This window comes from Papilio machaon, chromosome 15 (assembly GCF_912999745.1).
Source record: "Papilio machaon chromosome 15, ilPapMach1.1, whole genome shotgun sequence".
Lineage (NCBI taxonomy): Eukaryota > Metazoa > Arthropoda > Insecta > Lepidoptera > Papilionidae > Papilio > Papilio machaon.
In genome coordinates this window covers 7890137-7914337 of record NC_060000.1, presented here as the reverse complement: position 1 = coordinate 7914337, position 24201 = coordinate 7890137, and the positions used below count along the sequence as shown (strand labels likewise).

The 24201-nt window shown below is 40.5% G+C and overlaps 1 protein-coding gene across 1 annotated transcript; it reads left to right on the top strand.

Moving 5' to 3' along the window:
* Nucleotides 1–847: 847 nt before the first annotated feature.
* LOC106713169 (frizzled-10) lies at nucleotides 848–22633 on the top strand. Its single transcript, XM_014505885.2, has 2 exons — nucleotides 848–1535; nucleotides 21269–22633. Exons 1-2 carry the CDS (start codon nucleotides 1353–1355, stop codon nucleotides 22631–22633), a joined length of 1548 nt encoding a protein of 515 aa, XP_014361371.2. The 5' UTR covers nucleotides 848–1352.
* The last annotated feature ends 1568 nt before the right edge of the window (nucleotides 22634–24201 follow it).

Sequence of the window (24201 nt, the reverse complement as noted above, 5' to 3'; positions counted from 1 at the left end):
AATGGACCAAGTTAAAAAAAATAATAATAAGCAAAGATATAAATTGTGTTTGGACCATACCCTGCAAGGCACAGTCCACGCATGCGTCTTTAATTAGGCATTCCGGTCTCGCTTGCGCTGCGTACGCGCACCGGCCGGCGCGGCGGCGGCGCAGTGGCGGTCTCTTTGACGCCGCGCCCGCGCCCGTCCCGCTCGCACAATGCACCTATTCATACCCCGGCACAACCACAACATAAGACCCTAACACCCTATTCAACATTAAATAATGTCCCTACAACTCATGGTTCAACGTTAACTGGTCATTATGGGTGACGATGATATTTTTACTACAATATCGTATATATTTTATTTTAATGAACATAAGGTCCGTATTCGCGGGTGCGCTTTATATTCAAAGGTGTTATTGGAGTGATATAATGAAGGGACCTAATTATGTATTCTAGTCGGGATGGCATGTCATGGCATGGCATGGCAATGGCATAGGTACGTAAGATAACAACCGATATCTCGCTTGCACATCTTCAAAACTTAAAAGGGGTAACGTGTATGAACGCTTTAACTTGTTTAGAAATATATGATGGATGATAAATTTGTTCAAATAAAATTTATCATGAAACGTTGCCGACGTCTTTATTTAGCGGGCAGTTGTTTACTTCCACCTCCAATAAACTAAAGTTGTAAAGATATCGTATCAACATTAAACAACTGTACTCTGATGTGCCGATAATTTTTTATTGATAAAACTCTACGCACGAAACGATAAGTCATTGTACTTCTAGCTACACCTTCGTCCTGTTAGCCTAAAAAACATAGAAAGAATAGGTATATGAATGAACCGGTTTTTTTTTAATACCTCTCCACAATTATCCAGATGTGTGATATTGATTTATTAGCGCTATCGAGAAATTAAAAAGATCCCTTAGGATATAACTATAGACAGTTGTTCTTATCGTGGTAATGTGTTTCGCCCGCTTTTTCAATGCGAGACCAAAGCTGAGAGGCTACAAAATTACAGCCGTTGATTGCAGTGAGCCGTACACGAATTAGGCCCTTTTCTTCATTTTTTTTATTTTCATAATTCCCAGTTCATGCGTTCAGACCTTTTATCGAAACATATGCATGTTTCTGAACGCGCCGGCCGGTCGACCGGTTTCGTTCTTCAGCCTTTGAATTGCCGCTCCGTGTTCGAATTTTGAATCAGTCCATGCCGAGCGCTGTTGCTGTGAGGACGTGTTATAATAAAATTTTGTTTAAGATTATGTTTACGCGATATTTATGTGTTTGTAAACAGTGATTTTTTAACTGAACATGACACAAATGAGTGATAATATTTAACTGTGATTAAGGCAATAATGATGGCCAGGATTTTAAGTGTTATTCTTCTGTGCGGGTGTTTGGCGGCTGCGGACCAGGAGGAGGTGGAGGGTGGGAAGTGCGAGAGGATCAAGCTCCCGTACTGCCAGGACCTGGGCTACAACTGGACGGCCATGCCCAATCTGATGGGCCACAGGGATCAAAAGGAAGCTGAAGAAGCGGTAAGTTGTTAAACTTTTCTTTTGCACTTTCTTAACTCCAGTTCAAGATAACGAAACCAACTGTTTATTCTTTCTATGTCAATGAATGACTAACTTTGTAAAAATTACTGAAAAATATAAAGTGAGATATTCCGTGTGATGTAATGAATACTTCAAATCTATCATTCGATTGTTTTCTTTTAACAATACTAAACAATCTTTATTTTCTTCTTTATTATTATTGATAACATAATTAAATTTAATTACTTTTATCGGCGTTTTAGTTCATGTAACTGAGTGTCAAACAAAGCGCTAAAAGCGCAATATGGTCGTAAAAAATATGTAAATGGCCTTCACTTTCTGACAAGTAAAAAATAACCACTCAGGTGGTCGGAGTAAACACAATAGGGGATTAACTGAAGGGGCAGTTTGTATGCAACGAAGCAATAAGTAAGGATATGTTTCGTTTTTTTTTTATTTAGTAATGTAGCGGAAGATCTAGGATTAACGATGTTTTTATTGTAGCTTTTAATTTTGAATAGTGTTTAATATTAGTGTTTAAAGGCCTCTTGCAATTGTTTCAAAAGCTAAATCGTTTGTGTAATTCTTTCTAAATTAGATCTAGGTATTATCTACCAAAAGTTAATTCTTTATTACGAATCATGCCTTGGTTGTGATTGATTTATTGAGAATTCGAATTTAAAATTGGGCTAGGTTTCGATTGTCAGGACTTAGTAGGTAACTATTTTACTTTTATCAATGTAATAAAATATGGCTACACTTTCAATTTCAATCCAGATGTCATCCAAATAAATTACAATAATAGCAAATTTTTTTTTATTTTATTTTATAAAGCATATTTTCAATGTGAACCTAAACAATAAGGTCTGCAGACAGCGCCGGCCGCCCCAGGGCTGTGAATTTACGACTTATTGTTGAAAAGGTTTTATGGCGGGTAAATCTGATATCGTAACTGATACATGGGGTTGCCAGGGGGTGAGAATGACTCGCTACAGACAACCCTCACCCCTCAGTTTACTCGCTCAATTAGCATTTTTCGTATGAAACTACTTAAAGCGTGCAATGATTTTTGTATACATATAGAAGGGTTTGAATATATCGGTTAATGTTACCATTGAATTAAATTAATTAAGTTTTAATTGCTTTGGTCTTACCTTTTGACTCTTGTTGGTTCGTTTCTCAGTTTACATAGGTAGTCATTCTCAATTTATTGAATCATATACTTATTATTATTAGCTTAATAGAGTTAAGATGTGCTGTTAATTATATTACAACTTGAAAGGAATTTTAAAACTATTAACTTATAAAATTGCAACAATCGAGCACTGCGGTAGATCAAAGCTGACAACAATTTAATCAACTACTAAATACCTAAACGGGAACAAGATGGCGTAGGCGGTCAACTCGTCAACGAGGCTGTTACTGTTATCGCTCGGATCAAAGCCAAGCCGCGATCCAGATCGACCGGTCGCCGACCGCCCGGCCGGCCCGTGGCCGTGTGAACACGTTCTAACCTCATTGGTTGTGTTTACACATTTAGAAAATATTAGATCACCTGAAATACTCCTCTAGCACGAAGAATGCTTCTTCAACTTATCAAGACTATGCAACCTACCTATTTCATTTTTTCCTATTGGATTCCAGACCAAAAATGCAGTGATTCACACTTTTGTTTACAGTTAGTTTGAATGTAGTAGGTAACTGTTTATGATTAGAGATAAGAAATTTGTTTTATGGCAATTTAGTAAAATATTACGCACACAATACTTCTATGATTAATCTCAAGGCAATGTTTATCTAAATTTTAAATTTGGAATACTTGATTATCCAGTCTGTATAGAATAACGTAAATGTCTTTTAGGTTTTTAGTGTCTTGCCAACATTGTTCCGTTTCCCGCGCAATTTAACAACCACTTTTCCACCTGAGTAAAATTAAAACGATCAATGAGATTGGTGTCTGTAATAAGATTAGTAAGAACTTATAGAGAGATGTTCATTCAAGACACGTTACAGAAAACGTCTCTTGCCCGGTAATAGTATCTATTATTCGTAGGTTTATCTCGTCGTATGCGTATCGCCACTTTGTAGGATGCCGGCGATAGCGCCGCATTAGTAGATAGCGATCGCCACTTAAGGCGATACCGAGATAACGCGTATAAATAAAAATAAATAGCTGCGCTTGCGTTATTGCCTTATAAAGATACCGCTATCGTTGTATTGATAGGCAGCATGGACACCGGTTGTGGCCGCTTGTTAAAATGCCGGTCCAGTAATCCATGCAATTTCGCATTTTTATTTCGTGTACATTGTTTTATTGTAAACAAATGGCTACAATGGCGGTATAAATGGAATACGAAATTTAAAACAAGTTTCTTAATCTACAATTTGTGTTGTTAATATCTGTTTTAGAATATTCTTAAGAATATAGTGAATATGTTTATCTTATGTACAGTTTTAAATATTGAATTGTGTGAGATATTTTAAGTGAACTTTTGACAGAAGAACAAGGCGTAATTAAAATGTAAAAAAAACAGATAGCCTTCATAAATAATAAGACAAAATTAAATACATTACGGTTAAAATTCGACCTCTGGTTACAGCTTTAGTACAAATTGTACTTAGGGAATAGATCAACGAGGATGAGTCAATTAATAACGGGGCTCGGACCATTTCAGTCATGGCCATCCTATCTGCCATCAGTTCGTGCGGCCGCGTTTTGGTAGTCACGCTACTTGCCAAACTTCAATGTCACATGACCCGAGCAATGCCACCATAAATTTAGATAAATTGACTCACTTTTTATTGTCATTTTTTTAGACTCACGATTTTAATTGAATCATTATATATTTTGGTGTGTTGCCAGAATTTTTAAGAGCTATTTATTTTTAATTTACGATTGACATTTTATCATTAATTTCATATTTTATGTTTCCTAAGAATTATGACACTATAATTTTTCAAACTTTGCAAATACGTTTTAATATGTTTATATAGTGACTCAATTTGAATTATGGGAGTTAATAAATTTCTTACAGTCCAATATAGTGTTTTGCCGAAAAGTACAATTGTTTAAAAAAAATTTAACATCTAGTTCACCGCTAAGTTTGTGAACTTCCGTCCAAAGTAAAACTAGTTAAAGTCTGCTAGGCCACAGTGTAGTTAATTTGTAGATGTCGGAGCTTGCGGTGCGGCGGCCATCACGACCATCATCTGATGGCAACACTCGCGGGGTCGATGACCTCGTACGCAATAAGATACCATGGACAAAATGGTGCTTTTTTTCAGTCAATTTTTTTATATTTTTCTATTACTCGCCAATATCTGCATAAGTGATAATAGAACCATAAATGTTGAAAGATAAAAGATAAACTCTTAGCAGCCGTATGATAACCCATTTCCCCACGACTGTCCGCTTCTTTGTCCACGCCGTCAAATTATGAACTGTTTTTGTTACCACAATGGAATAACTATGGTTAGGGTTACCATGTTTTGATGAAAAATACTGAGACTAAATCTTCATGGAGAACATTTTTATAGTAGACGGGTCGTAGCAAGATGTAATCTGATGATTTTATATCATATACAAACTTTATCACAAATTGGAATTTAAGGGATTGCTAAGGGCTAAACATCTATCATCATTATCACTAAATTACTATTAAAATACGTGATATTTTTAAACATTGTCACTTTGCAGTACCTATTGTAATATCAAAGTTATGTTTATGATTGAGGTATAATTATATCAAAGTCAAAATTATCAGAAATAAATGCAAAAACATGTGTAACCTAGCGGGTACATCTGGCGAGGTGTTATTGAGAAGTGGCGGCGGAGGTTCCCTGAAGCCGCAACCTATCATTAGCACAGGTATGCGTGGATAATGGAACTATACAAAAACCACTCAATAATTCTTTTATAAAAGAAAGTTTTTAACACCCCAAATCCCTTAACAGCGCATCCAAGCCGATAAAAAAATCTACATTCGATTATATTCTCTTACAAAAGAAACATATTTTTAAATTACTAGTTTGCAACTGCAATAAAATAAACTTATTTTATTTTAAAATTTAACTGGTTTTATTGCCTTTCTCCGAGGACAATGTTTTACACAATTTTGATTGTTATAAGAAAAACTATTTCCCTAACTTATTCTAAAAGTTCAAGTAGGTACATAACACACCTTAAACAGCAATGAAAAACGTATTTTTTTTTAACTACATTCGAGGATCTTTTAGCCTTTCCTTCTTTTATTTAATCTTATTTGATATCAATACCTTTCACGCATTGGAAATAATTTCTTCCACATGGCAACACCTGCTAAAATTTAAAATTAAAGAAAAGGCCGAGTAAATCTAGGCAGTCGCTGTCGCTGCAGGGCTCCCGGCGCTCGCGTCCACCTCGGCAAAAAAACATCTCAAAGTACAAATTGCCCGCCTAATTACGGCAGGTAGGCGGCCGCACAAAGCCGACCCGGCTTTTTAACTTTAAAAAACGTGCTAAGTTATTCAGAAACCGGTTTTTTTGTAGATATTAATTTAGACGTGTTCCAACTAGTCCTAATACACAGTACTATAAAAATATTTTGTAAGACATAAAGTATACTTACTTAGATAGATATTCTGATTTCTAGATATCCAGACTATAAACAACTACAAGTTAAGATACACAACACGCCGACGTCGAATAATCTCTAGATTTGTAGACACGGGATACAGTTCATTCTAATAAGAAAACCTTGATAAACAATGCTTCTATTTTCTATAAACATACATTTTATAAAATTCATAATCATATTAACTTATATGGTAATCAATATTCACGCATATCAAAAAATTACAATGAAAACTTGAATCCAAATAAGACGAAATATGCTTACATAAAATATCTAGTGATAATAACACATCCTTTTGGATCATTAAAACATTTCCTCCCGTCCGTAACTCCAGCTGCGACGCTCCGGGATACAGTATGAAAGGCCAAGGTACATTGAATTTTAATTAGCTCATAAGATAATCTCGTGTGCGCATTATCATCCGTTGAGTTGCAATAATTGTGGCACATAATATAGACGTTATGTCGGTCGGCGAGATCAAAGGCAGCCGATTACAGCGCGATGCGCCTGCGCTCTGCCGGAGTTATGTTGTTTTATTGCACTTGCTGTGCAACGACCTGGTTGCTAGTGATGTCAATTTTTTATCGATATCTCAGATTGCATTGCAATTTGTATGAATTCTAATTTAACTTTATGTTATGCGTTATCGCTACCTTATTTCCCGGTTATAAGTTGAATGTTTTTTTATGGATACTTCTTTATTTGTTGTACGGTCATGCAGATATATTGTGAACAATTAACGAATTATTAATATTATATTTATCGATTATTATTTATATTATATATATTTATCGATTATTAAATAAGTTATCGACACTACCTAACATAGAAATCACTAGTATTGACCGAAATATAAAATTATATGCAAACTTTAGTAGCATATAACATTTATAATTTATTTTACATAATATATCCCATCGCATTCCTTTTAAAATAACAAAAAAAAAATCAACGCTATCACGTATACTAGCGAGAGGTGTCTATGGTGCTATGGAGGGGGACAAGAATGCGTTCTAATTACATAGTTCCCTAGTCGGTGTGCGATGCGGCCCCGACGGCGCACCAGTCACCCGGCTATTGTAATCGAACCGGCGCAGTAATCGAACCCATGAGTTGGCTTTTTAATTCATAGATTTATTACAAAAGAGAACAGCGTATGGATATAATTATACTAGTTTTATGGGCACTAGATATGTAGGTCATCGGAGATATCACAAACTTATTATTTTAGTGATAAAGTACAGCCTAGTAGCATAATAAGATTGAATCGAAGTTAAAAACTCGATGAAGCGACTTGTAAAGCTTTCACCGAAATTAAATTCCAATAAACTATTTGGACGTAAAAAATAAACTCCGAACGAAATACCTGCCATAAATGTAATGTCAAAGTCTCCGCTTGTGTAACTTACCGACAGCAAAACGAATTTAGTTTTCGACTTTCCAAATGTACTAAAAAGTTATTTTTGTGGTATTGAACATTATATGCGAAAGGTAAGGATCGTCGGAGGAATGTTTGGTACTCAAAGAAATGACATAATCACGGCAACAACAAAGCCGAAGTATTACAGATCAAAGGAAACTTGAAGAAAAACAGTAAACTCGGTAACCGTATAAAGACGTTGTTTAATTAAAATCGACAGCGGCTTATATTTAATTCAGCAGTTTAAACTTCGCATCGGAATAAAGCATTTGTGTTTATATACGACTGCTAAAAACTGTTTAGCTCCCCTGACTCAACACCGACCCGTAGGGTTGCCAGTCACAGCGCCGCAGTTGGTCCTCGCAGTTTGTCAAGACTCTAACTCTAAATCACTTTTTAATGCTAATATATTATTTATCCTGAATAAAATTGCGAAGCCACATGTCAGAATATATTTAATTATATGATTGCAAAATGTTAAGTACCGCTTTGTTATTACTTATATGAATGTAATTTTAATAAAAGCTTTTCTATCATTATTAACTACTTTGAGAGTCAACTTAGATATATTACATAGAAATAATTGATCTAAAAACACTGTACAAATTAACTGAATCAACGAGGAATTGTTGCACGTAATGCGGCGTCCTTAACGACATGAATAATCAACATTTTTATTGCAATTTGTAAAACGTTTAAGGTAAATGCAATTTTGGGGTAAATTTAATTCAACTGGCCTTCATTAAACGTGGGACAATCGCAGCGTATAAGTAACTTTGTTAAAGTCAAGAAATTCCTCTTTCATGTCTGAATACCTCCGCCTTTGTTTAATATTCATACGACGTTCTTCTCATGTTCATCTCGTCGTCAATGTACTTGATAATATTTTATAAAAGTAACGAATAACACAATTTCAATAACTTCATTTTGTAAAAATTATATTGTTATCTATCTTTAAGATTGTACCAAAAAAACATAACAATTGTCTTGGTTTCTTGTCATATGTTGTTATATAATACAACATACAGTTATCATGATTTACTAAATAGAAGTTTCATAGTACATAAACATGGATGTGTTAAACGCCCTTCGAAATATTTAGTTGCTAAATAGTCATAAAATAAGCGAGTGCAAACAACCGCAGACGAGGGACGATCTCGCAATGTTTGCTTCGGTTCGCGTCGTCTCGTCAACGCTCTGTTTATTTTGTAACTTACTCAAAATCTGGCCTCTTAATTCCCACGCTTATATCATTTGCAAGTTTTACATTTTACATACAAATCAACTGTATAAATGATATATATTTGCTTTATAATATGTTGCCAATATTGAATTCACGAATTACTAAAATAATTGTTTCTTTTTTTCTTAATTAAGGAAAACGTAGTAATGAACCAACTCTATTGTTGCCGATATAAAACAGAATACCTGAATAATGTAAAAAAATTAAAAGGTTCAGTTTATTTTTCTTCTTCTTCGTCGCTGCAATCTTTTTAGACTGGTCGTGGTCGTCACGTATCAGTGCCCCTTGATTACTTTATTTATAAGTAAATCTTAAAGACGAAACTTTTAAAAAATGCGTTTGTCCCAATTAAATGTTATCAGCTGGCAGATAATAAGCGGCGCCGGCTGACAGCGCACGGGTAGGGGCAGCGCTGCAGCGCTTTATGATCTTACTAGCTGCCTGCGACTCTGTCCGCGAGGAATTAAAAAAACTAATGCAGCTTATGTGTTCCTCCAGACTATGATTTCCATCTATGCTAAATTTCAGCGAGATCCAATAAGCCGTTCTGGAGATACCTTCTAACAAACATCCAATTGATCCATTCATCTATCTAAACATTTGCATTAATCTTAGTAAGATTTATGCAACAAAAGCAACAGCTTATGCGTTTAGTTTTAGCTTAAAACATCTCTTATTCTATTTAGCTACATGTTTTAGCTTAGTTATACACCTATGTTTACATTATAACAACAATAAACCTTTTTTAATGATAATTAGTCTAAATATCACAGACAGACACAAAATGAAAATGTCCAAATAAAATACTTTTTCGCTATTATAAATATGAAAAGTTAAGATTATAAATAAGATGACAGTAATAACGTTTAGTATATCGCACAATAATTATCTCTATACTGATGTCAGGGTGCCTTAAATCATTGGAGCGCATGCGAAGTCATCGTCTTTTCGCTTGAATAGAGCCGCTTGAAGCACCGCGGCATCGCCTCGCTCGAGCTACGACACTCGATATGACGCGAGCCTTCAAGCGGAAACCGCTTCCGCTTGAGTAGCATCACCGCTTTCAATGTTTTACTTTAATTTGTATCCATTCACATTAAGATCCATTTTGCTAACTTAATGCAACAAAAATCTTGAATTAAATTTCATTAAACGTACCAATTTCTAAAACATATTATATAATGAAAAAAATTATAAACTCTTCAAGTAAACATTATCAAAAATATGTGGCAACACTGATTACCTATCCGTTCCCCCCGCCTCTGTCTCGTCTCCCCCACGGCCCGAGGCTCAACCGCGTCTAATTCGTAATCGGCGGATGCGCGGCTCCGATCTGATCATAGATCATTAGATAATATTACCATGAAATTAATATCTACCGCACCGCTATAGAGCTTCATTTCTTTTGTACTACATTTTAAGAAAGGGTTATATTTAGGGTGATGTTACAATGAAAAAAAAATTCGGATATTGGAATGTCCTGAAAAACTTTTTATAATATTATTTAATTGCTTTAATTTTAATTAAAAACCATTATGAATAACTTTTGATTATAGTTTTTTGTTAGTACATGATCGAGTGACTGTGTGTGACTGTCATGGTCTAAAAAAAGCAAAGTTTTTTGACTTAAAGTTGATACATTTTTTTAAGTAATATATAAAATAAAATATGTAATATAATTAAAAAACCTACCACAATCGCTCCGCTTATCGCTTCCGCTTGCACTAAACGACCACCGAATTACTTGATTACATCGAGCGAGTGCACCGCGCGTTAATTCTTAATGATTGTGAGTCCGATATCTACGCTTTAATGGGTTCCATTAATGCATTTACATCGAAGCTAGTTCTCAGACAGCCTTTACGTCGCTGCCCCTGCTCCCGCCCCCGCCGCCGGCCCCGGCCCCGGCCCCGGCGGAACTCCGATGCTTTTAAAACTTTAAAAAGTAAAAGATAAACTCATGATACAATTCGTTCTGTGAGCATTAAATGCTAAATTTATGTTTTCTCTTTAGCTAGTAGTAAATCGATAGCATATCAATTTCAATTCCAAAATTACTTACAACGAGACCTTCATGAAGTTCTGGAGAAATGGTTCTTTTAATAAATTAAACAGTTAAAAATTATTAGCGACCTACATCTTTATGTAATTATTTGTTAGAATAATGAGATCCTTGCTAGTGTCGTAAGGAAGAAGTGAATGCCTACACATACTGAACGAAGTTTGAAATATCTATTCTAAAAGAAAAATGCTGTGAACCATTTTTATATTAAGATATTTTCCACACCACCCATAAACTCTCGTTAACTCATAAAATCAAGGAAGTATTCCCAAATGAGAGCTATAACGGTATCACGGCCGAGTGGTATAGAGATCTCTGTCAGCTGAGTACCGACTCAAAGCCGAGCAGTAAATGTCGGGGGCGCTGTAAATCGCTCGCCGACGGCTGTAAAGCGCCAATTACGCTGACAGCGAACAGTGGGCAGTGGCCCAAGGAAAATGGTGTTTATGTCAGATTCTTCAGCGGAACATGCGTAGTTTTAATTTAGAAATCTATTGTATAGATTAAAATAGCTTTAGTGTTTTATTAATTATATTGTGGGAGATAAATACATGACGGATTCCGTTTTCGAACGATTTTTATTTAGTTCGTAACCAAGGTTAGGTTAGCACATAATCAAATTGTACGCTACTTATATGATTCGAATTATACGTGTTTTTTACATATCAAGAAATTGTATTTAAATATTTGGAGAATTCTTTTAACCTTAGCTGTATTTCTTTAATGAGAAATCTCAATTAAATATTCAGAACTGTTATACAATATCGTAAAACGAATTCATTCATTACTGAAGTGAATCGCTTTTGGACATTTGCATTCCGGTCAAATTGATTCCATTAAGAACAGCCAACTCAATGAACTGTAAATAACTGTTTAATTTGAAAAAGAACTTAGCAAGGAAAGCATGAGACTATCGAAGTTTTATAGACTAAAAACGAAAACTCGTATAAATATTGATAATGAAGAAAATGTACTCGGGAGAAAAGTACTGACAAATTATATTAGAAAAAAACAACGTTTCGTTTTCTATAGTTTTATAAATAAAAAATACACAAATTTATTTCCAACTTCCTCATTAATGCAGCATGTATCGCAAAACGAATAAAACGCAATCAAAGCGGCGCCATCAAAAGACCGCTGCTAAATGTTCTTTCCGCCGATTTTAATTGACTCATAACTCGGCAACCTTAATTAGTATTCGTGTATTGAAGATTAACCGCAGGAAACGACTTGTAGAAACTGCGCCCAGCGAAAAAATGTTGCCTTTGAACATCGTAGTGACTGATAATAACCTCAATATACAGATAAAATAATCTGTCAAAGTGTCAAAAAACTCGAACCAAAACATGTTTGTTTCAACAAAAATTACGAATATTTGCACACTACATTTATGGAAATATAAATTATACATTGATATACTTTAAATTATATTCTGAGTAATTATTTCTTAACAAAAAATATTCTCGTCAATTAATTTAAAGTTAATATTCGTTTCATTAAAACCTGTTTGCTGTGTTAATTAAAAGCGTTTTGAATATTTCATAATATCACTTTTTTGTTGATAAAATGTCCGTTAAAGTTATTATCCATTATAAAAAATTGACTGCATCTATAAACTTCAAGTGAAGTTTACATTCCCCGCGTATTAATAGTGAGTACAACTGGCAGGCGACTTCAAAGCGCTCCTGATTTACGTGCCTTTTTTAATGATCAAAGGATTTTGGAGGGCTGTCTAATTGACATGTGAAGTTGTGTTGCCATGTTTTAAACGTTTTAACAAGATAACCTAAATTAATTGCTGCAATTAATTAAATATATCTGGTTAAAACATGAAATTATTTTTGTCATTCTTATTTTCTTTTGTTTTCGCTTGAGAAAATATTTATAGTAATACTTCAGGTACAATTTATATATATTTCAACAGGAAATCGGACATTGTCGACATTGTTAGTTAGTTAGTAGTTAGTAGTAGGGGCTCAGTTCTCCGCAACTCCACGACAAGCGCGTATTTTGCGTGAAGGCAGGCTGTGGGTTACTCCAGCCAGCCCAGCTCGCCAAAGAACCCCAGCAATCCCTTAATGTTGCTGGTGATCTCTGGCGGCGACCTCGGCGGACCGAGGTATCTGTCCCTGTAGTCGGACACTGCCGGGCAGTGTTGTATAACGTGCAATGCTGTTTCTTCTTCCTCCATGCACGCCCTGCATAAAGGACTGTCTGTGATACCTAAGTTAAAAAGGTGTTTGTTAAAGTGGCCGTGACCTGTCAGAGCAGCTACAGCTATTCTGAGCTGTGGCTTACTTAATTTAAGTAGCGTGTTTGAGATTCGCTTATTAATTTCCGGCAGAACTTCTTTGGTCTGCCTGCATTCACTAATGCAATCCCAAAGCGCGCTGTGCTGGTCGTGGCTTCTGCTTGTTACCTGCGACCTTAAGTATCCTAAAGGCAGGGGGACGATGGGTTCAGGGCCGATTGCTCGGCTACTGGAACCTTTGCGGGCCAGCTCGTCCGCTGCGTCGTTGCCTCTGGAGCCGCTGTGACCTTTAATCCATCGAAGGTTGATATTGTTGACTGCTCCTAAATCATTCAGAATTAGGTGACACTCATATATAAGGCCTGAGTTAACTGTGTAGCTGTTAAGTGCCTGGAGCACAGACATGCTGTCGGTAAGTATGCAGATGTTTTCATCTTTTGCTTTCCTTGCAGCTATGGCGTGTGCTGCTAAGATTATACCCATGCATTCTGCTTGGAATATGGTACAGTACTGACCTAGGGATGTGTGTATTTTAATGTTCAGGTCTTCCGAGAATACTCCCGAACCTGAACCTTGGTCAGTCTTAGACCCATCTGTGTAGATCATCAGGTGGGTGTGGTTGTGCCTACCCGTGTCATTGTGTTTAGACTCAGTGAGGTGTATTTTGTATTTCTTGTCAAAGATGTATTGTTTGGGGATCAGGTCGTGTTTGGCATCTACGATGGGCAGCGCTGCTGTGAGCGTGTCCAAAATAGACGTATGAGGGATCCTGTATTGTCTCCATAGATTGAGTGTGCGCAGCCTTAGCGCCGTTGAGGTTGCTGTTTGTTGTATATGGATGTTTAAAGGTGTCAAATTTAGTAGGGCTTCCAAAGCAGTAGTGGGAGTCGTCCTCATACTGCCTGTTATCGCCATGCAAGCTAGTCTTTGGCACCTTTGGAGTTTGTTGCATGCGGTAGTTTGTTTGGTTTTTGTCCACCAGACTACCGCTCCGTATGTGATGATTGGTCTTATAACCGACGTGTATAGCCATAGCACCGTTTTTGGTGAGAGCCCCCATCTTTTACCAATCATCTTTTTACATTGCCAGAAGGTTATAGTTGCCCTATTTACCTTGCTTTCAAGGTGTTTGTTCCAGTTTAATTTACTGTCTAATATCACGCCTAGGTATTTCACCTCAGTTGATATTTGAATTTTTGTGCCAAATAGCGAGGGGGGGTTATATTCACCAAGAACCCTTTTGTTGGTGAACATTACTATCTCGGTCTTTTTTGGGTTGACTGATAATTCGAATTTATTACACCAGCGTTCTACAATTCGTAGCGCCGCTCGGGTGAGGTCGCAGGCGACACTAGCCGAGATAGTTGTGATCAGTATTGTTAGATCGTCGGCATATCCCACCGTGTAGTAATTATTCTTGTTTAGGATGCTAATTAGATCGTTAATGACTAGATTCCACAGCAACGGTGAGAGGACTCCCCCTTGGGGACACCCTCTCATAATTGTCACTATTTTAGAGTCCTTAGTCCTTATGATCCTTTTACTTAGCATCTGTGTGACCCACTGGCATATTGCGGAGTCAACTCCGTGATTTAGTAGGGCCTTTTCAATATATTTGAAGTTGGTTTTGTCAAAGGCTCCTTCTATGTCAATAAAGGAGCCCATACAAATTGATTTATTATTCAACGCGTTCTCTATCTTGCTAACTACAAGATGGAGGGCCGAGTCGGTCGATTTGCTAACACTATATGCGTGTTGTAAAGGGTGTAGGGGGTTTTGCCTTAGGGCTACTTCCCTGATGTATCTTTCGATAAGTCTTTCCATCGTTTTTAAAATGAATGACGTTAGGCTTATCGGTCTGAAGGATTTGGCGTCGGTATAGTCGCCTTTACCTGGTTTAGGTATAAAGATGACTTTAACTTCTCGCCAACTTTTAGGCACGTATTTGCATGCTAGACAAGTTTGCATGAGTTTAACTAGCCTGTGATTTAGAAGGCGTTCCCCCCACTGGAGCAGGGCTGGGAAAACTCCATCTGGTCCAGCAGCTTTGAAGGGGTGAAAGCTATTAATGGCCCATTTGAGTCTGGACTCTGTAATGACCTGCTCGGCAAGTACCCAATCATGGGAAGTGGGTGAACTGACGTCATCAGACCACTCTGTAGTTCTGCTCAATTTGCAGCCAGGGAAGTGTGCATTAAGCAGAGCTATTAGTGTTTCGTCTGATGAGGTTGTATAAGTATTGTCCGTGGTGCGTATAGTTTGAGGTCCTTCAAGTTGTTGGCTTGAGAGGACTTTCCTAACACGGTTTGCTTGGGCGCATTTGTCTATGTTGCTACAGAAGTTTCGCCACCCTGCGGTGCGGCGCTTTCTGATGCACTTTTTGTAGTCCGACTTTGCCTTTTTATAAGCGTCCCAGTCGGTGTCATACGAAGTGTTCATGGCTCTATTTAGAGCTTTCCTAACCAGCTTCCTCTTTTTGTCCAGTTCTTTGCACCACCATGGTTGTTGACCAGGTTTTGGAGCATCGATTTTTTCTGGACAGGCTTCGTGGTAGCTGGTTATGATGCTCTCCAAAATACTGTTAGCCTGTGTTTCTATGTGCTCTTGTTCTGACCCTCTGAGGGGTGCGGTTGAGTCTAACTTTTTTAATTTATCCGCTAGGGATTTAGTGTACAAACTTTTGTTTGTCTTCCTAGGGTTCCTTTTAGGTTGCATGGTGGTTGTTGTGTTAACGCAGAGAGTGAAACGTATCCACCTGTGGTCTGAGCATGACGCCTCTTTTGAGACATGCCATGCTTCAATTTTAGACGCAATGTTGTCTGTTGCTAAAGTGAGGTCAATGATAGTCCTGCACCTCCTCGTCACGAAGGTTGGTTCATTACCCATGTTAAGAATGTTTAGGTTGGTGGTGAATAAGAAATCAACTAGATTTTTACCTCTTTCGTTGTTTTTGTCCATGCCCCACAGCTGATGATGGGCATTTGCATCGGTGCCGATGATCATTTCCAGGCCGGCTGATTCGCAGTAGTTGACCAGTCTAGCAAGGTTGGCCGGCGGTGGTTCATCGGCCTCCGGCATGTAGGTGGAGGCGACTACAAATTCGCTTCCCTGCGTGTCTGTCACCTTTATGGCACAGTTGTCTCTGCAACAGAAATCCGTCAGCGGAAAGGCATGTATACCTTTAGACGTGAGTATGCATGCCCTTGGCCGATCGTGACTTGTGAAGAGGTTAATCTTACCTGATAATTTAGAAAGTCCTAGAACCTTGTCCGCCCTAACCCACGGCTCTTGTATTAGGGCGACGGTGTTGGTGTGTGCCTCCAGCCACTTACGTAGTTGAGCCGTGGCAGTCTCGCTGTGGTGGAGGTTGATTTGTAGGAATTGGGTGTGGTTACTCGACGAAAGGGACGGCATTTTGACGTTCCTTGATGTCCTTGCCTTCTTCGTCGAGATAGAGGCTCGCCAGCATTGCTTCAGCATCATCCCCGTCGGAGAGGGAGGCTCCCGATAGGGTACCGAGAGACTCCCCAGCCGCAGGGGAGGACACTTGTTGCAAGCCTGACGTGCCTGGTATGCTTACCTGGGGATCTTGTGATGTTTGATCCCCTTTGGTTTGCTCTGCTGCAGAACTGTTGGTCGACGCATCGTCGGCGACTTTGTCTCTGGTGTTTTGCTCCTGTTCTTGTGGAGTGGGCATGTCAGTTGGTTGTGCTGGCGTGGAGGTCTGCGGAGTCTCGTAATACTTCCCTCCTTTGCCCAGGAATTTAAGGTAGCACTGATTAATAGTGCAGGCCAGTCGTCTGTTGTGAGCCAGGACGGTGGGGATCTGCGTTTCGGGGATGGTCACCTTGATGAACCAACCCTCCGCTTGTTTTTCACCGTCCAGGAACTGCCATTCTTTAATGTCTATCCAGCGATTTTGTCTGTAGAGCAAGCGCCCTATGTCACGTGTATCAGTAAGAAGGTCGAACTGATCTGGGACGAACATGCCACATCGTACGCGTCGTGGGAGGTCAGCCTGTGGTTTGACGACCAGCTGGTTTCCTTGGCACATTTGGGGGTCCGCTGCAATCCCCTTCAGCCAATTAAGTGTCAGCTGGTCCTCGCAGGTGACCCTGATGGCTCCCTCGACGTATGTCGGTCTGGTGACGAAAACCGGCATTTGGTCACTACTTCCGCCTTCTGGCTTCCACGCGACCTTGACCATTGCTTGCGTCATGTTTTTTATAAAGGTATTAGCTATCTCCCTGGTTAGGTTGCCGGATCGTGCGCAGGTAACCGCTACTTTTAGGTCGGAGGATACTGCATCACTGTAGCTGATAGCTGTTGTTCTGGAAGGTCTTTCAACCCTCTGTTTTTTATGGTCTCCTCTCGGCGACGTTGAAGTATTCAAAGCTCTTTTTTCGGCTCGGGTTTCCTTACCAGGTCGCTGAGGCGCCTTTCCTTTCACAGGGGCCGTTCCCTTGCCAGAGATAGTGGTCGGCTCTGGAGGTCTACGACCTGAACCAGTTGCACATTGGCCACTAGGTCCAGCTTGGGGCGACACCTGATCTGGGATTGGCGACTCTGTAACCCTAGGTAGTTCACCCTTCTGTGCCTTGAGTTGAGCTGCTCTGTACCGTTGGAGCTTGGTAGGCCGCTTCCATTTTTTTGGCTTGCCAGCAGGTTCCTCTCCGGTGGTCCCGGTCTTGGTTGGCTCCAGATTACGCTTCGGTGCTTTGTCCTTAGCTCGTCTGGAGACTACCTGCCAGGCAGCTGATAGGTCGTCATCGATTCTTTGCGGTGGCGAGGGCGGCGCCATAACAGGTGCTGTTGGTGCCGCTTCGTTGTTCTGCGCATCCGCTGATGTTGTAGGTGTTGGGTTGGCCGAGGCTTTGCCGCCACCTTTGGATGTTGTTGCTGAGCTTTTGCTCGGACCTGCTTTTACAGGTTGGCTTGTGGAGGCGTGGAATGAACCAGTCGCCTTTGCTTTGTTTTGAGTTGGCCTTGTTTTATCCATAGCCTGTCTTAGAAGGTTTCATTTCCCCAGCTTCCCACCCTCCATGGAGCCCGCACCTTTGGGAACGCCCTACTCATATAATAAAATTTTCAGGCGTTAGGACTACTGGGGAAGTATAGGGGGGCAGGGCTGGCTCACAGTGCGACATCAGGGACTCGATCCGGTTGGCAGTCGGGTTGAAAAACGCCCGACTTGACCTTTGCGCAACCTTCACTTGCCCCGTCAGCATGACCTTCACCGCCGCTAGGTGCCCCGTGACACCTAACGGACCCCACCCTCCTCGCCTGCGGCCCTCTGACGGGACGCGTGGCCATTTCCCTACCCGTGGCTAGCGTGTAGGGCTACCGTTTTGCCTGAAATCCGGACCAAAGGGGGAGTGTTGCCTTACGCCACTTATAAATCCCTGTGACGCTCGGCTCAGCCCCCCAGGACTCCTTCATCCCTGCGTACGGCGCTCAACTGCGCAGGTCCTAGCGCAGGTGGGTTTGGATAGACCGCCGGTTAAACCCACAGTCACCGACGGCACTTCGAGTGGTTCTCTTAGCCGTAGCTAGAGAGTAGGTAATGGTACCAGTCTCTAACCACGTTGCCCGGGGAAGCACCGGAGCAGAGAGCATCAATCCATTTGGGGTGTTACGTCCGCGTGGATGGATGCTTTCTACTCACGCGAGGAGGTGGAACACACTAATGCCTAATTGTTTTTTTATGTTTAAAAAATGAACAGTTTGGAGCTAGTGTGTAGTTTCTTGTTACTTGGTTCAACTGCCGGAAGATCAAAGAAATACCGACAGACTATTTTCGGAGGCCCTCGGTAATTAATATTTTGTCTTCGACTACATGTTGCCCCGAATTAAATGAACTTTAAAAAGGGAATTTTTACTTAATTAAATTATGAAACGTTTCCACGAAAAGTAAGTCCAAATATGAATACAATAAAAAAATGTTTTAACATGCAAAATAGAGTTCCAAAGAGGGTTTTGCAATGAATGCTGAAGTATCTAGTATTTCCTGAAAAATAGAGCGGACTTGCATCGACATGAACTTTGCGATTTATTAATAAAAATGTTCTTGCTTCAGACCGGAACTACATTAAACATTTAAAAAAAAAACCGATTATCCCTTTGATGTTATTGCACGCAATGTTTACTACATCAAGAACGCATGATTGAGTTACAGAGAGTATGCAAGTTAATAGTAGATACAATCACTAACAAAAGAGCCTTTTAGAATTCTTCATTCGGCGCTCGTATTTCGAATGTTTATTCGAGCAAATAAATAATATAACTAAGTACTTGGTATCGTGCGGTCCAATGGATTACCTAACGTAAACAAACACGCGTAAAGTGCTTTGAAGTGAGCTGCAATGGAATATCGACCTTGCTGCACAGATATTGAGTGTACAATTGTAACAAATGCACTGGATATCTGGATTTGTATCAATAGAAACCCTTGTATGTGATCCAAAGACGTCTAAAAGAGTGCGCGAGCAAATACGTGTTAAGGAGACGTTACTATTGTTGTTGATTTTCGTTATAATATAAATATATAAATTAAGTTATTCTTTAGAAAAAAAATTATAGACATAAATGTTTTTTAAAGATGATTATGGTTACTTCGCTTGTGAGATCCTTGAGAGACCTTACATCAGATTGTTAATGATTCATACTTGAACACATCATCAATCTAGTTTTTTATAGAAACTGAAATCTAAAGATAGTAAAGAAATATTGTTAGTTAAATATTGTCGCTTATTTAATTGAATAAAAAATAGTAAAGCAAGCTGCGCCTTAACGAAAAAATGTTAAGTGCACCGACACAACCGAACCTTTCCCCGAGCGCACAAACAAGCGACGTTTGCTCGCTATTGTTAGCTTACAATGAAACTTTAGCCCAAAAAACTCTAAAATCTCGTGCAGTTGGAGTGCACGCATGCGCGATTGCGACCAGGTACTCGTGTGTGTAGAGGCATGGCTAATCCGGAAAGTGATCCTTAAAAGAAAACAAACTTCTATAGATCCGTGGATACTTTTATTTGATTGAAAGGTGTACAGTTAGGTTTTTTTTAATATCTTTATGAAGCTGTAGATTTTTCGCATCATGAGACGTAGTGTCAAATAGCGTTGCGAAGTTTAGATGCGTGTTTCATACCTTATAATACACTCATAATATTATACAGATATATATAAATTTATTATCAATGTGCAAATCGTGCTTAGAATGTAGCGGCAACAAACTGAAGGCACAGTTAATCCTTCCGGTGTTCCATGTCGTATCAACTAACGACGTGATCAAATTTCAAACGGCTCGCGATCCGGTGCCACGTTCATATTACAACTCATTTGAAACCAGACATTCCACGTATTATGTATCAATGAAGGCACAACACGCAGCAAACAGTTATACACGATTTGGTACATTTAGGAAGCACGCTTTCTCAGTACATAACGATTTCACCTCTTTTGTTATGATTCTCATAAGAAAAATAAATGCAAACTATTGACTTTTTTATCTACATGCTATTCTGTAGTTGCTTGTTTATCCTTGATCATACAAAAAAAAATATACCTGTTGTATTTGTTTTACTAGGAAGTGGCTGAAGGATCGATACTGCGAACTATTTGTTCTTATACTTGAACCTTTACGATTTAGTTAATTACCGTCCCGCGAATCACTAAAAGAGAAAAAGGCCGCAGCCGCTGCGATATGGACGTACACTCTATAAATTAATTCAATTGCTCTGTTTATCTACAATCAATACTGATCGCGGAACATAAGAACTATAATTAAAATCTCCGAGACGCGTAATTAACCTCTCATTACGGAGGCCGTTGCTTATATTAATTACCGCGGCAACTAATCGGCAGACGGACGCATAACAACCGTTTTAGTGACGCAAAAACCGAGCCTCTCCCGCCTCGGCCGCTACACATCCGCCGGCCGACGACTGCCATACAAAAAGCAGCCGTGACCTTGCCTTTGTCTCGAGCTGTAATTTGTGCCGGGTTTTGTCCCCCTACCTCCCCCTATGCCCCGCCGTCCGCATGGAATGAGTCTCGCTGCCCTCTCGTCTTCCACACCGCTAATAATAACCAACATTGGTAACATGAGGAGATTTTGTTATTAAACTTTGTTTTGTTCGTTTCAGATGGAGAAGTTCTCCGGACTGATATCGAGTGAGTGCTCGGTGCACGCGCGCTTCCTGCTGTGCTCGGCTTTCGCCCCGCTGTGCTCCGAGCAGGTGTCGGGCTCGGTCAGCGCCTGCCGCGCTCTCTGCGACACCGTCTCCGAGGATTGCAGGGACCAGCTCAAGCTGCTGCCGGCCACGGTGGCGCTCGACTGCGGCGCTTTCCCACTGCGCGCCGTACGCCGACTGTGCATGCGCCCGCCCAACGCCAGCGAGTTGGAGCCGGAGCCGCAGCCGCCGCCGCGCTGGCCCTTCCGCGACCCCGAGTTGCGCGAGCATGGTTGCTCACCGGCGCACGCAATGTCGCCCACCGGCGAGTGCTGGCCGGCGTGCGGGCAGCACGCGCGCTACTCGCAGCCCGCCAAACGCACGGCGGAAGTCTGGATGAACACGCTCGCTTGGCTGTCGCTGCTGTCGACCTCGTTCGCGCTGCTCACCTTCTGCGCCGAGCCCTCGCGCTACCGCTACCCCGAGCGGCCGATGGTGTGGATGGCCGCGTGCCACGCCGTCGTCGCGACGGCCTACGTAATCCGGAGCTGGCTGGGCGCGCGAGCGGTGTCGTGCGCGGGGGGTGCGCTGGCCGTGGACGGGCTGGCCTCGCCGGCGTGCGTCGCCTTCTTCTCGTTGACGTACTATTTCACTCTGGCGGCGGACGCGTGGTTCGCCAACGCGTGCGTGGCGTGGTACCTGACTGCGGCCAGCGAGTGGTCGACGGAGGCGCTGGAGCGCGCGGCGGCGTACCTGCACGCGGCGGCGTGGGGCTGGGCGGGTGCGTGGACGGCGGCGGCGCTAGCGCTGCGCCGGGTGACGGCGGATGAGCTGACAGGGACGTGCGGCGTGGCGCGGGCGGCGGCGGGGGCGCTGGTGGGCGTGCCGCGCGGCGCGCTGCTGCTGGCCGCGGTGGCGCTGGCGGCAGGCGCGTGTCCGGGCATCGTGCGCGTGCGGCGCGCACTAGACTCGCGGGGCGCGCGGCGCGTGGGCCGGCTGGCGGTGCGCGCGGCCGCCGGGGGAGCGCTGTACCTGCTGCTGGCGGCCGCAGCTACCGCCGCCAAGTTGCTGGAGGCGCGTATCGGAGAGTCTCAGGGCGAGGTGCCTGCACTGGCGGCGCTGGAGGCGAGTCCGGCGGAGGGGGCGTGGGGTGGACTGCCGGCGTGCCTGGGGCTGGCGTGCGGTGTGGCGGCGGGCGCGTGGGCGTGGTCGCGCAAGTCGGGCGCGGTGTGGCGCGCGGCGCTGTGCCCGCCCCGCAAGGCGCCGTGCTGTGCGCCGCCGCTGCTGCGTCCGCACCACCCTTACTACAAGCGGCCGCTGCACGTGTCGCGGGTGTGACTCGTGTGACGTAAGACTGAGATACTACTGAGTGAGTGAAAAAGAACTGTGTAATGCCTTCTGTGAAGGCGGTCTCGATATTTTTGTACAAATCGTGTAAATAGTGTAAATTTTATAAAATATACTGTTGATTTTTATATAATATGAAATGTTTTTTTTTACCTAAGAAAATTATATTTTCAAATTATCGCTGTGTGTACTGTACCCCCAACGTTTGTAGCCAAAAGTACAATGGCGTGTTAAGTCTGTGAAACGGTTATCAAAAATATTTTTAAAAACAGTAAAATATAATTAAAACCATCAATTCTATAGCTGAATAAATTGCAAGTAAAATAACTTAAAAATACCATTCCTAAAAGACTACATACGAGCGCCATCTCGTGGTAAAACAGTTAAAATGTATCAATTTGTAAAGGAGCCATCTATCGCCTAAATTTAACAACTACAAGTTATGATCATCATCAGATTTAAATAAAACTCGAATGAAATAATGAAACATGTATTAATCAATAAATTTCTAAACATATATTACATCAATAAGTAGATATACATATTTCTCTATACAAAGATATAACATTTCATAAATAATCACATAATTTACAATTTTCCTTCCTGAAATACGAACCCTGAACTTTTTACTTCCAATCGTGACTTAATTACAGATTAAAAAAGGAAAATATTATCAAGCGACAAAATAAATATATTGGATAGTTTAGAAGTAAGCAGAGTCGGGAAAAAACCCGATAAATTATACTGTTTTTTTTTTTTTTAGTTCACAAACATTTGGCATCATAATGAAAAAAAAAATGTCCAAATTTAATTTATCGGTTTTCGTTGCGACGCTCCTCAAATATTAAAAGTACAAATTACGAGTTTTTTATACAAAAATAAAGAAATATGGAATGTTAGCAACAAAAAAATATATAAAATCTTAATCTTTCCCGCTTCTCATAGTAAAAGATATAATACTAATTTATTAACAAAATCTAATTTTTAACACACTTTTATATAAACTACGTGTAGGTCACAAATAGGCCATAGTTATACGTTGTTCTAACAATTACTACGACAGGAAACTTTCACGAAAACATGATTTTTTTTATAATAATTACTATGTATCAAGTGTCTCCATTGTCGAAAAACATGTATCGAAACGTATGTCTAATACAAGAAATTTAAAGTGAATTTTTACGGTAAAACAATCAAAGTAACTTGTAAGGGTTTTTTGTATCACTTGAAAATGTAACAAAACAAGACAAACTGTTTTATTCACTAACTAATTGTCTAATATTATATTAGATAAATTAATTAAAAAATGTTAAGTGTCATCTTGTGAGATGGAACAAAATTTTTTGATACTTACTCCTCTTTTCCTTCCCACCCTTTTCCTATTAGGAAATTATGGGAAGTGGATTTGACGGAAGAGAGGACGCAAAGGAAGGGGAAATCTCTTTCTGTGCGTCCCCTTCTCCGTTGATTAAAGGTAGGCAGCGCGTCTGCATTTGCAGATATCTTTGGGCAACTTTCGCCTCGCTATTTCGGCGAATTCAGGTGGCCGTTTGCTCGTT

Coding starts and splice junctions, on each gene's coding strand:
- LOC106713169 (XM_014505885.2), top strand. CDS start 1,353: ATGATGGCCAGGATTTTAAGTGTTATTCTTCTGTGCGGGTGTTTGGCG. Junction 1,536..21,268: donor AAAAGGAAGCTGAAGAAGCG/GTAAGTTGTTAA, acceptor TGTTCGTTTCAG/ATGGAGAAGTTCTCCGGACT.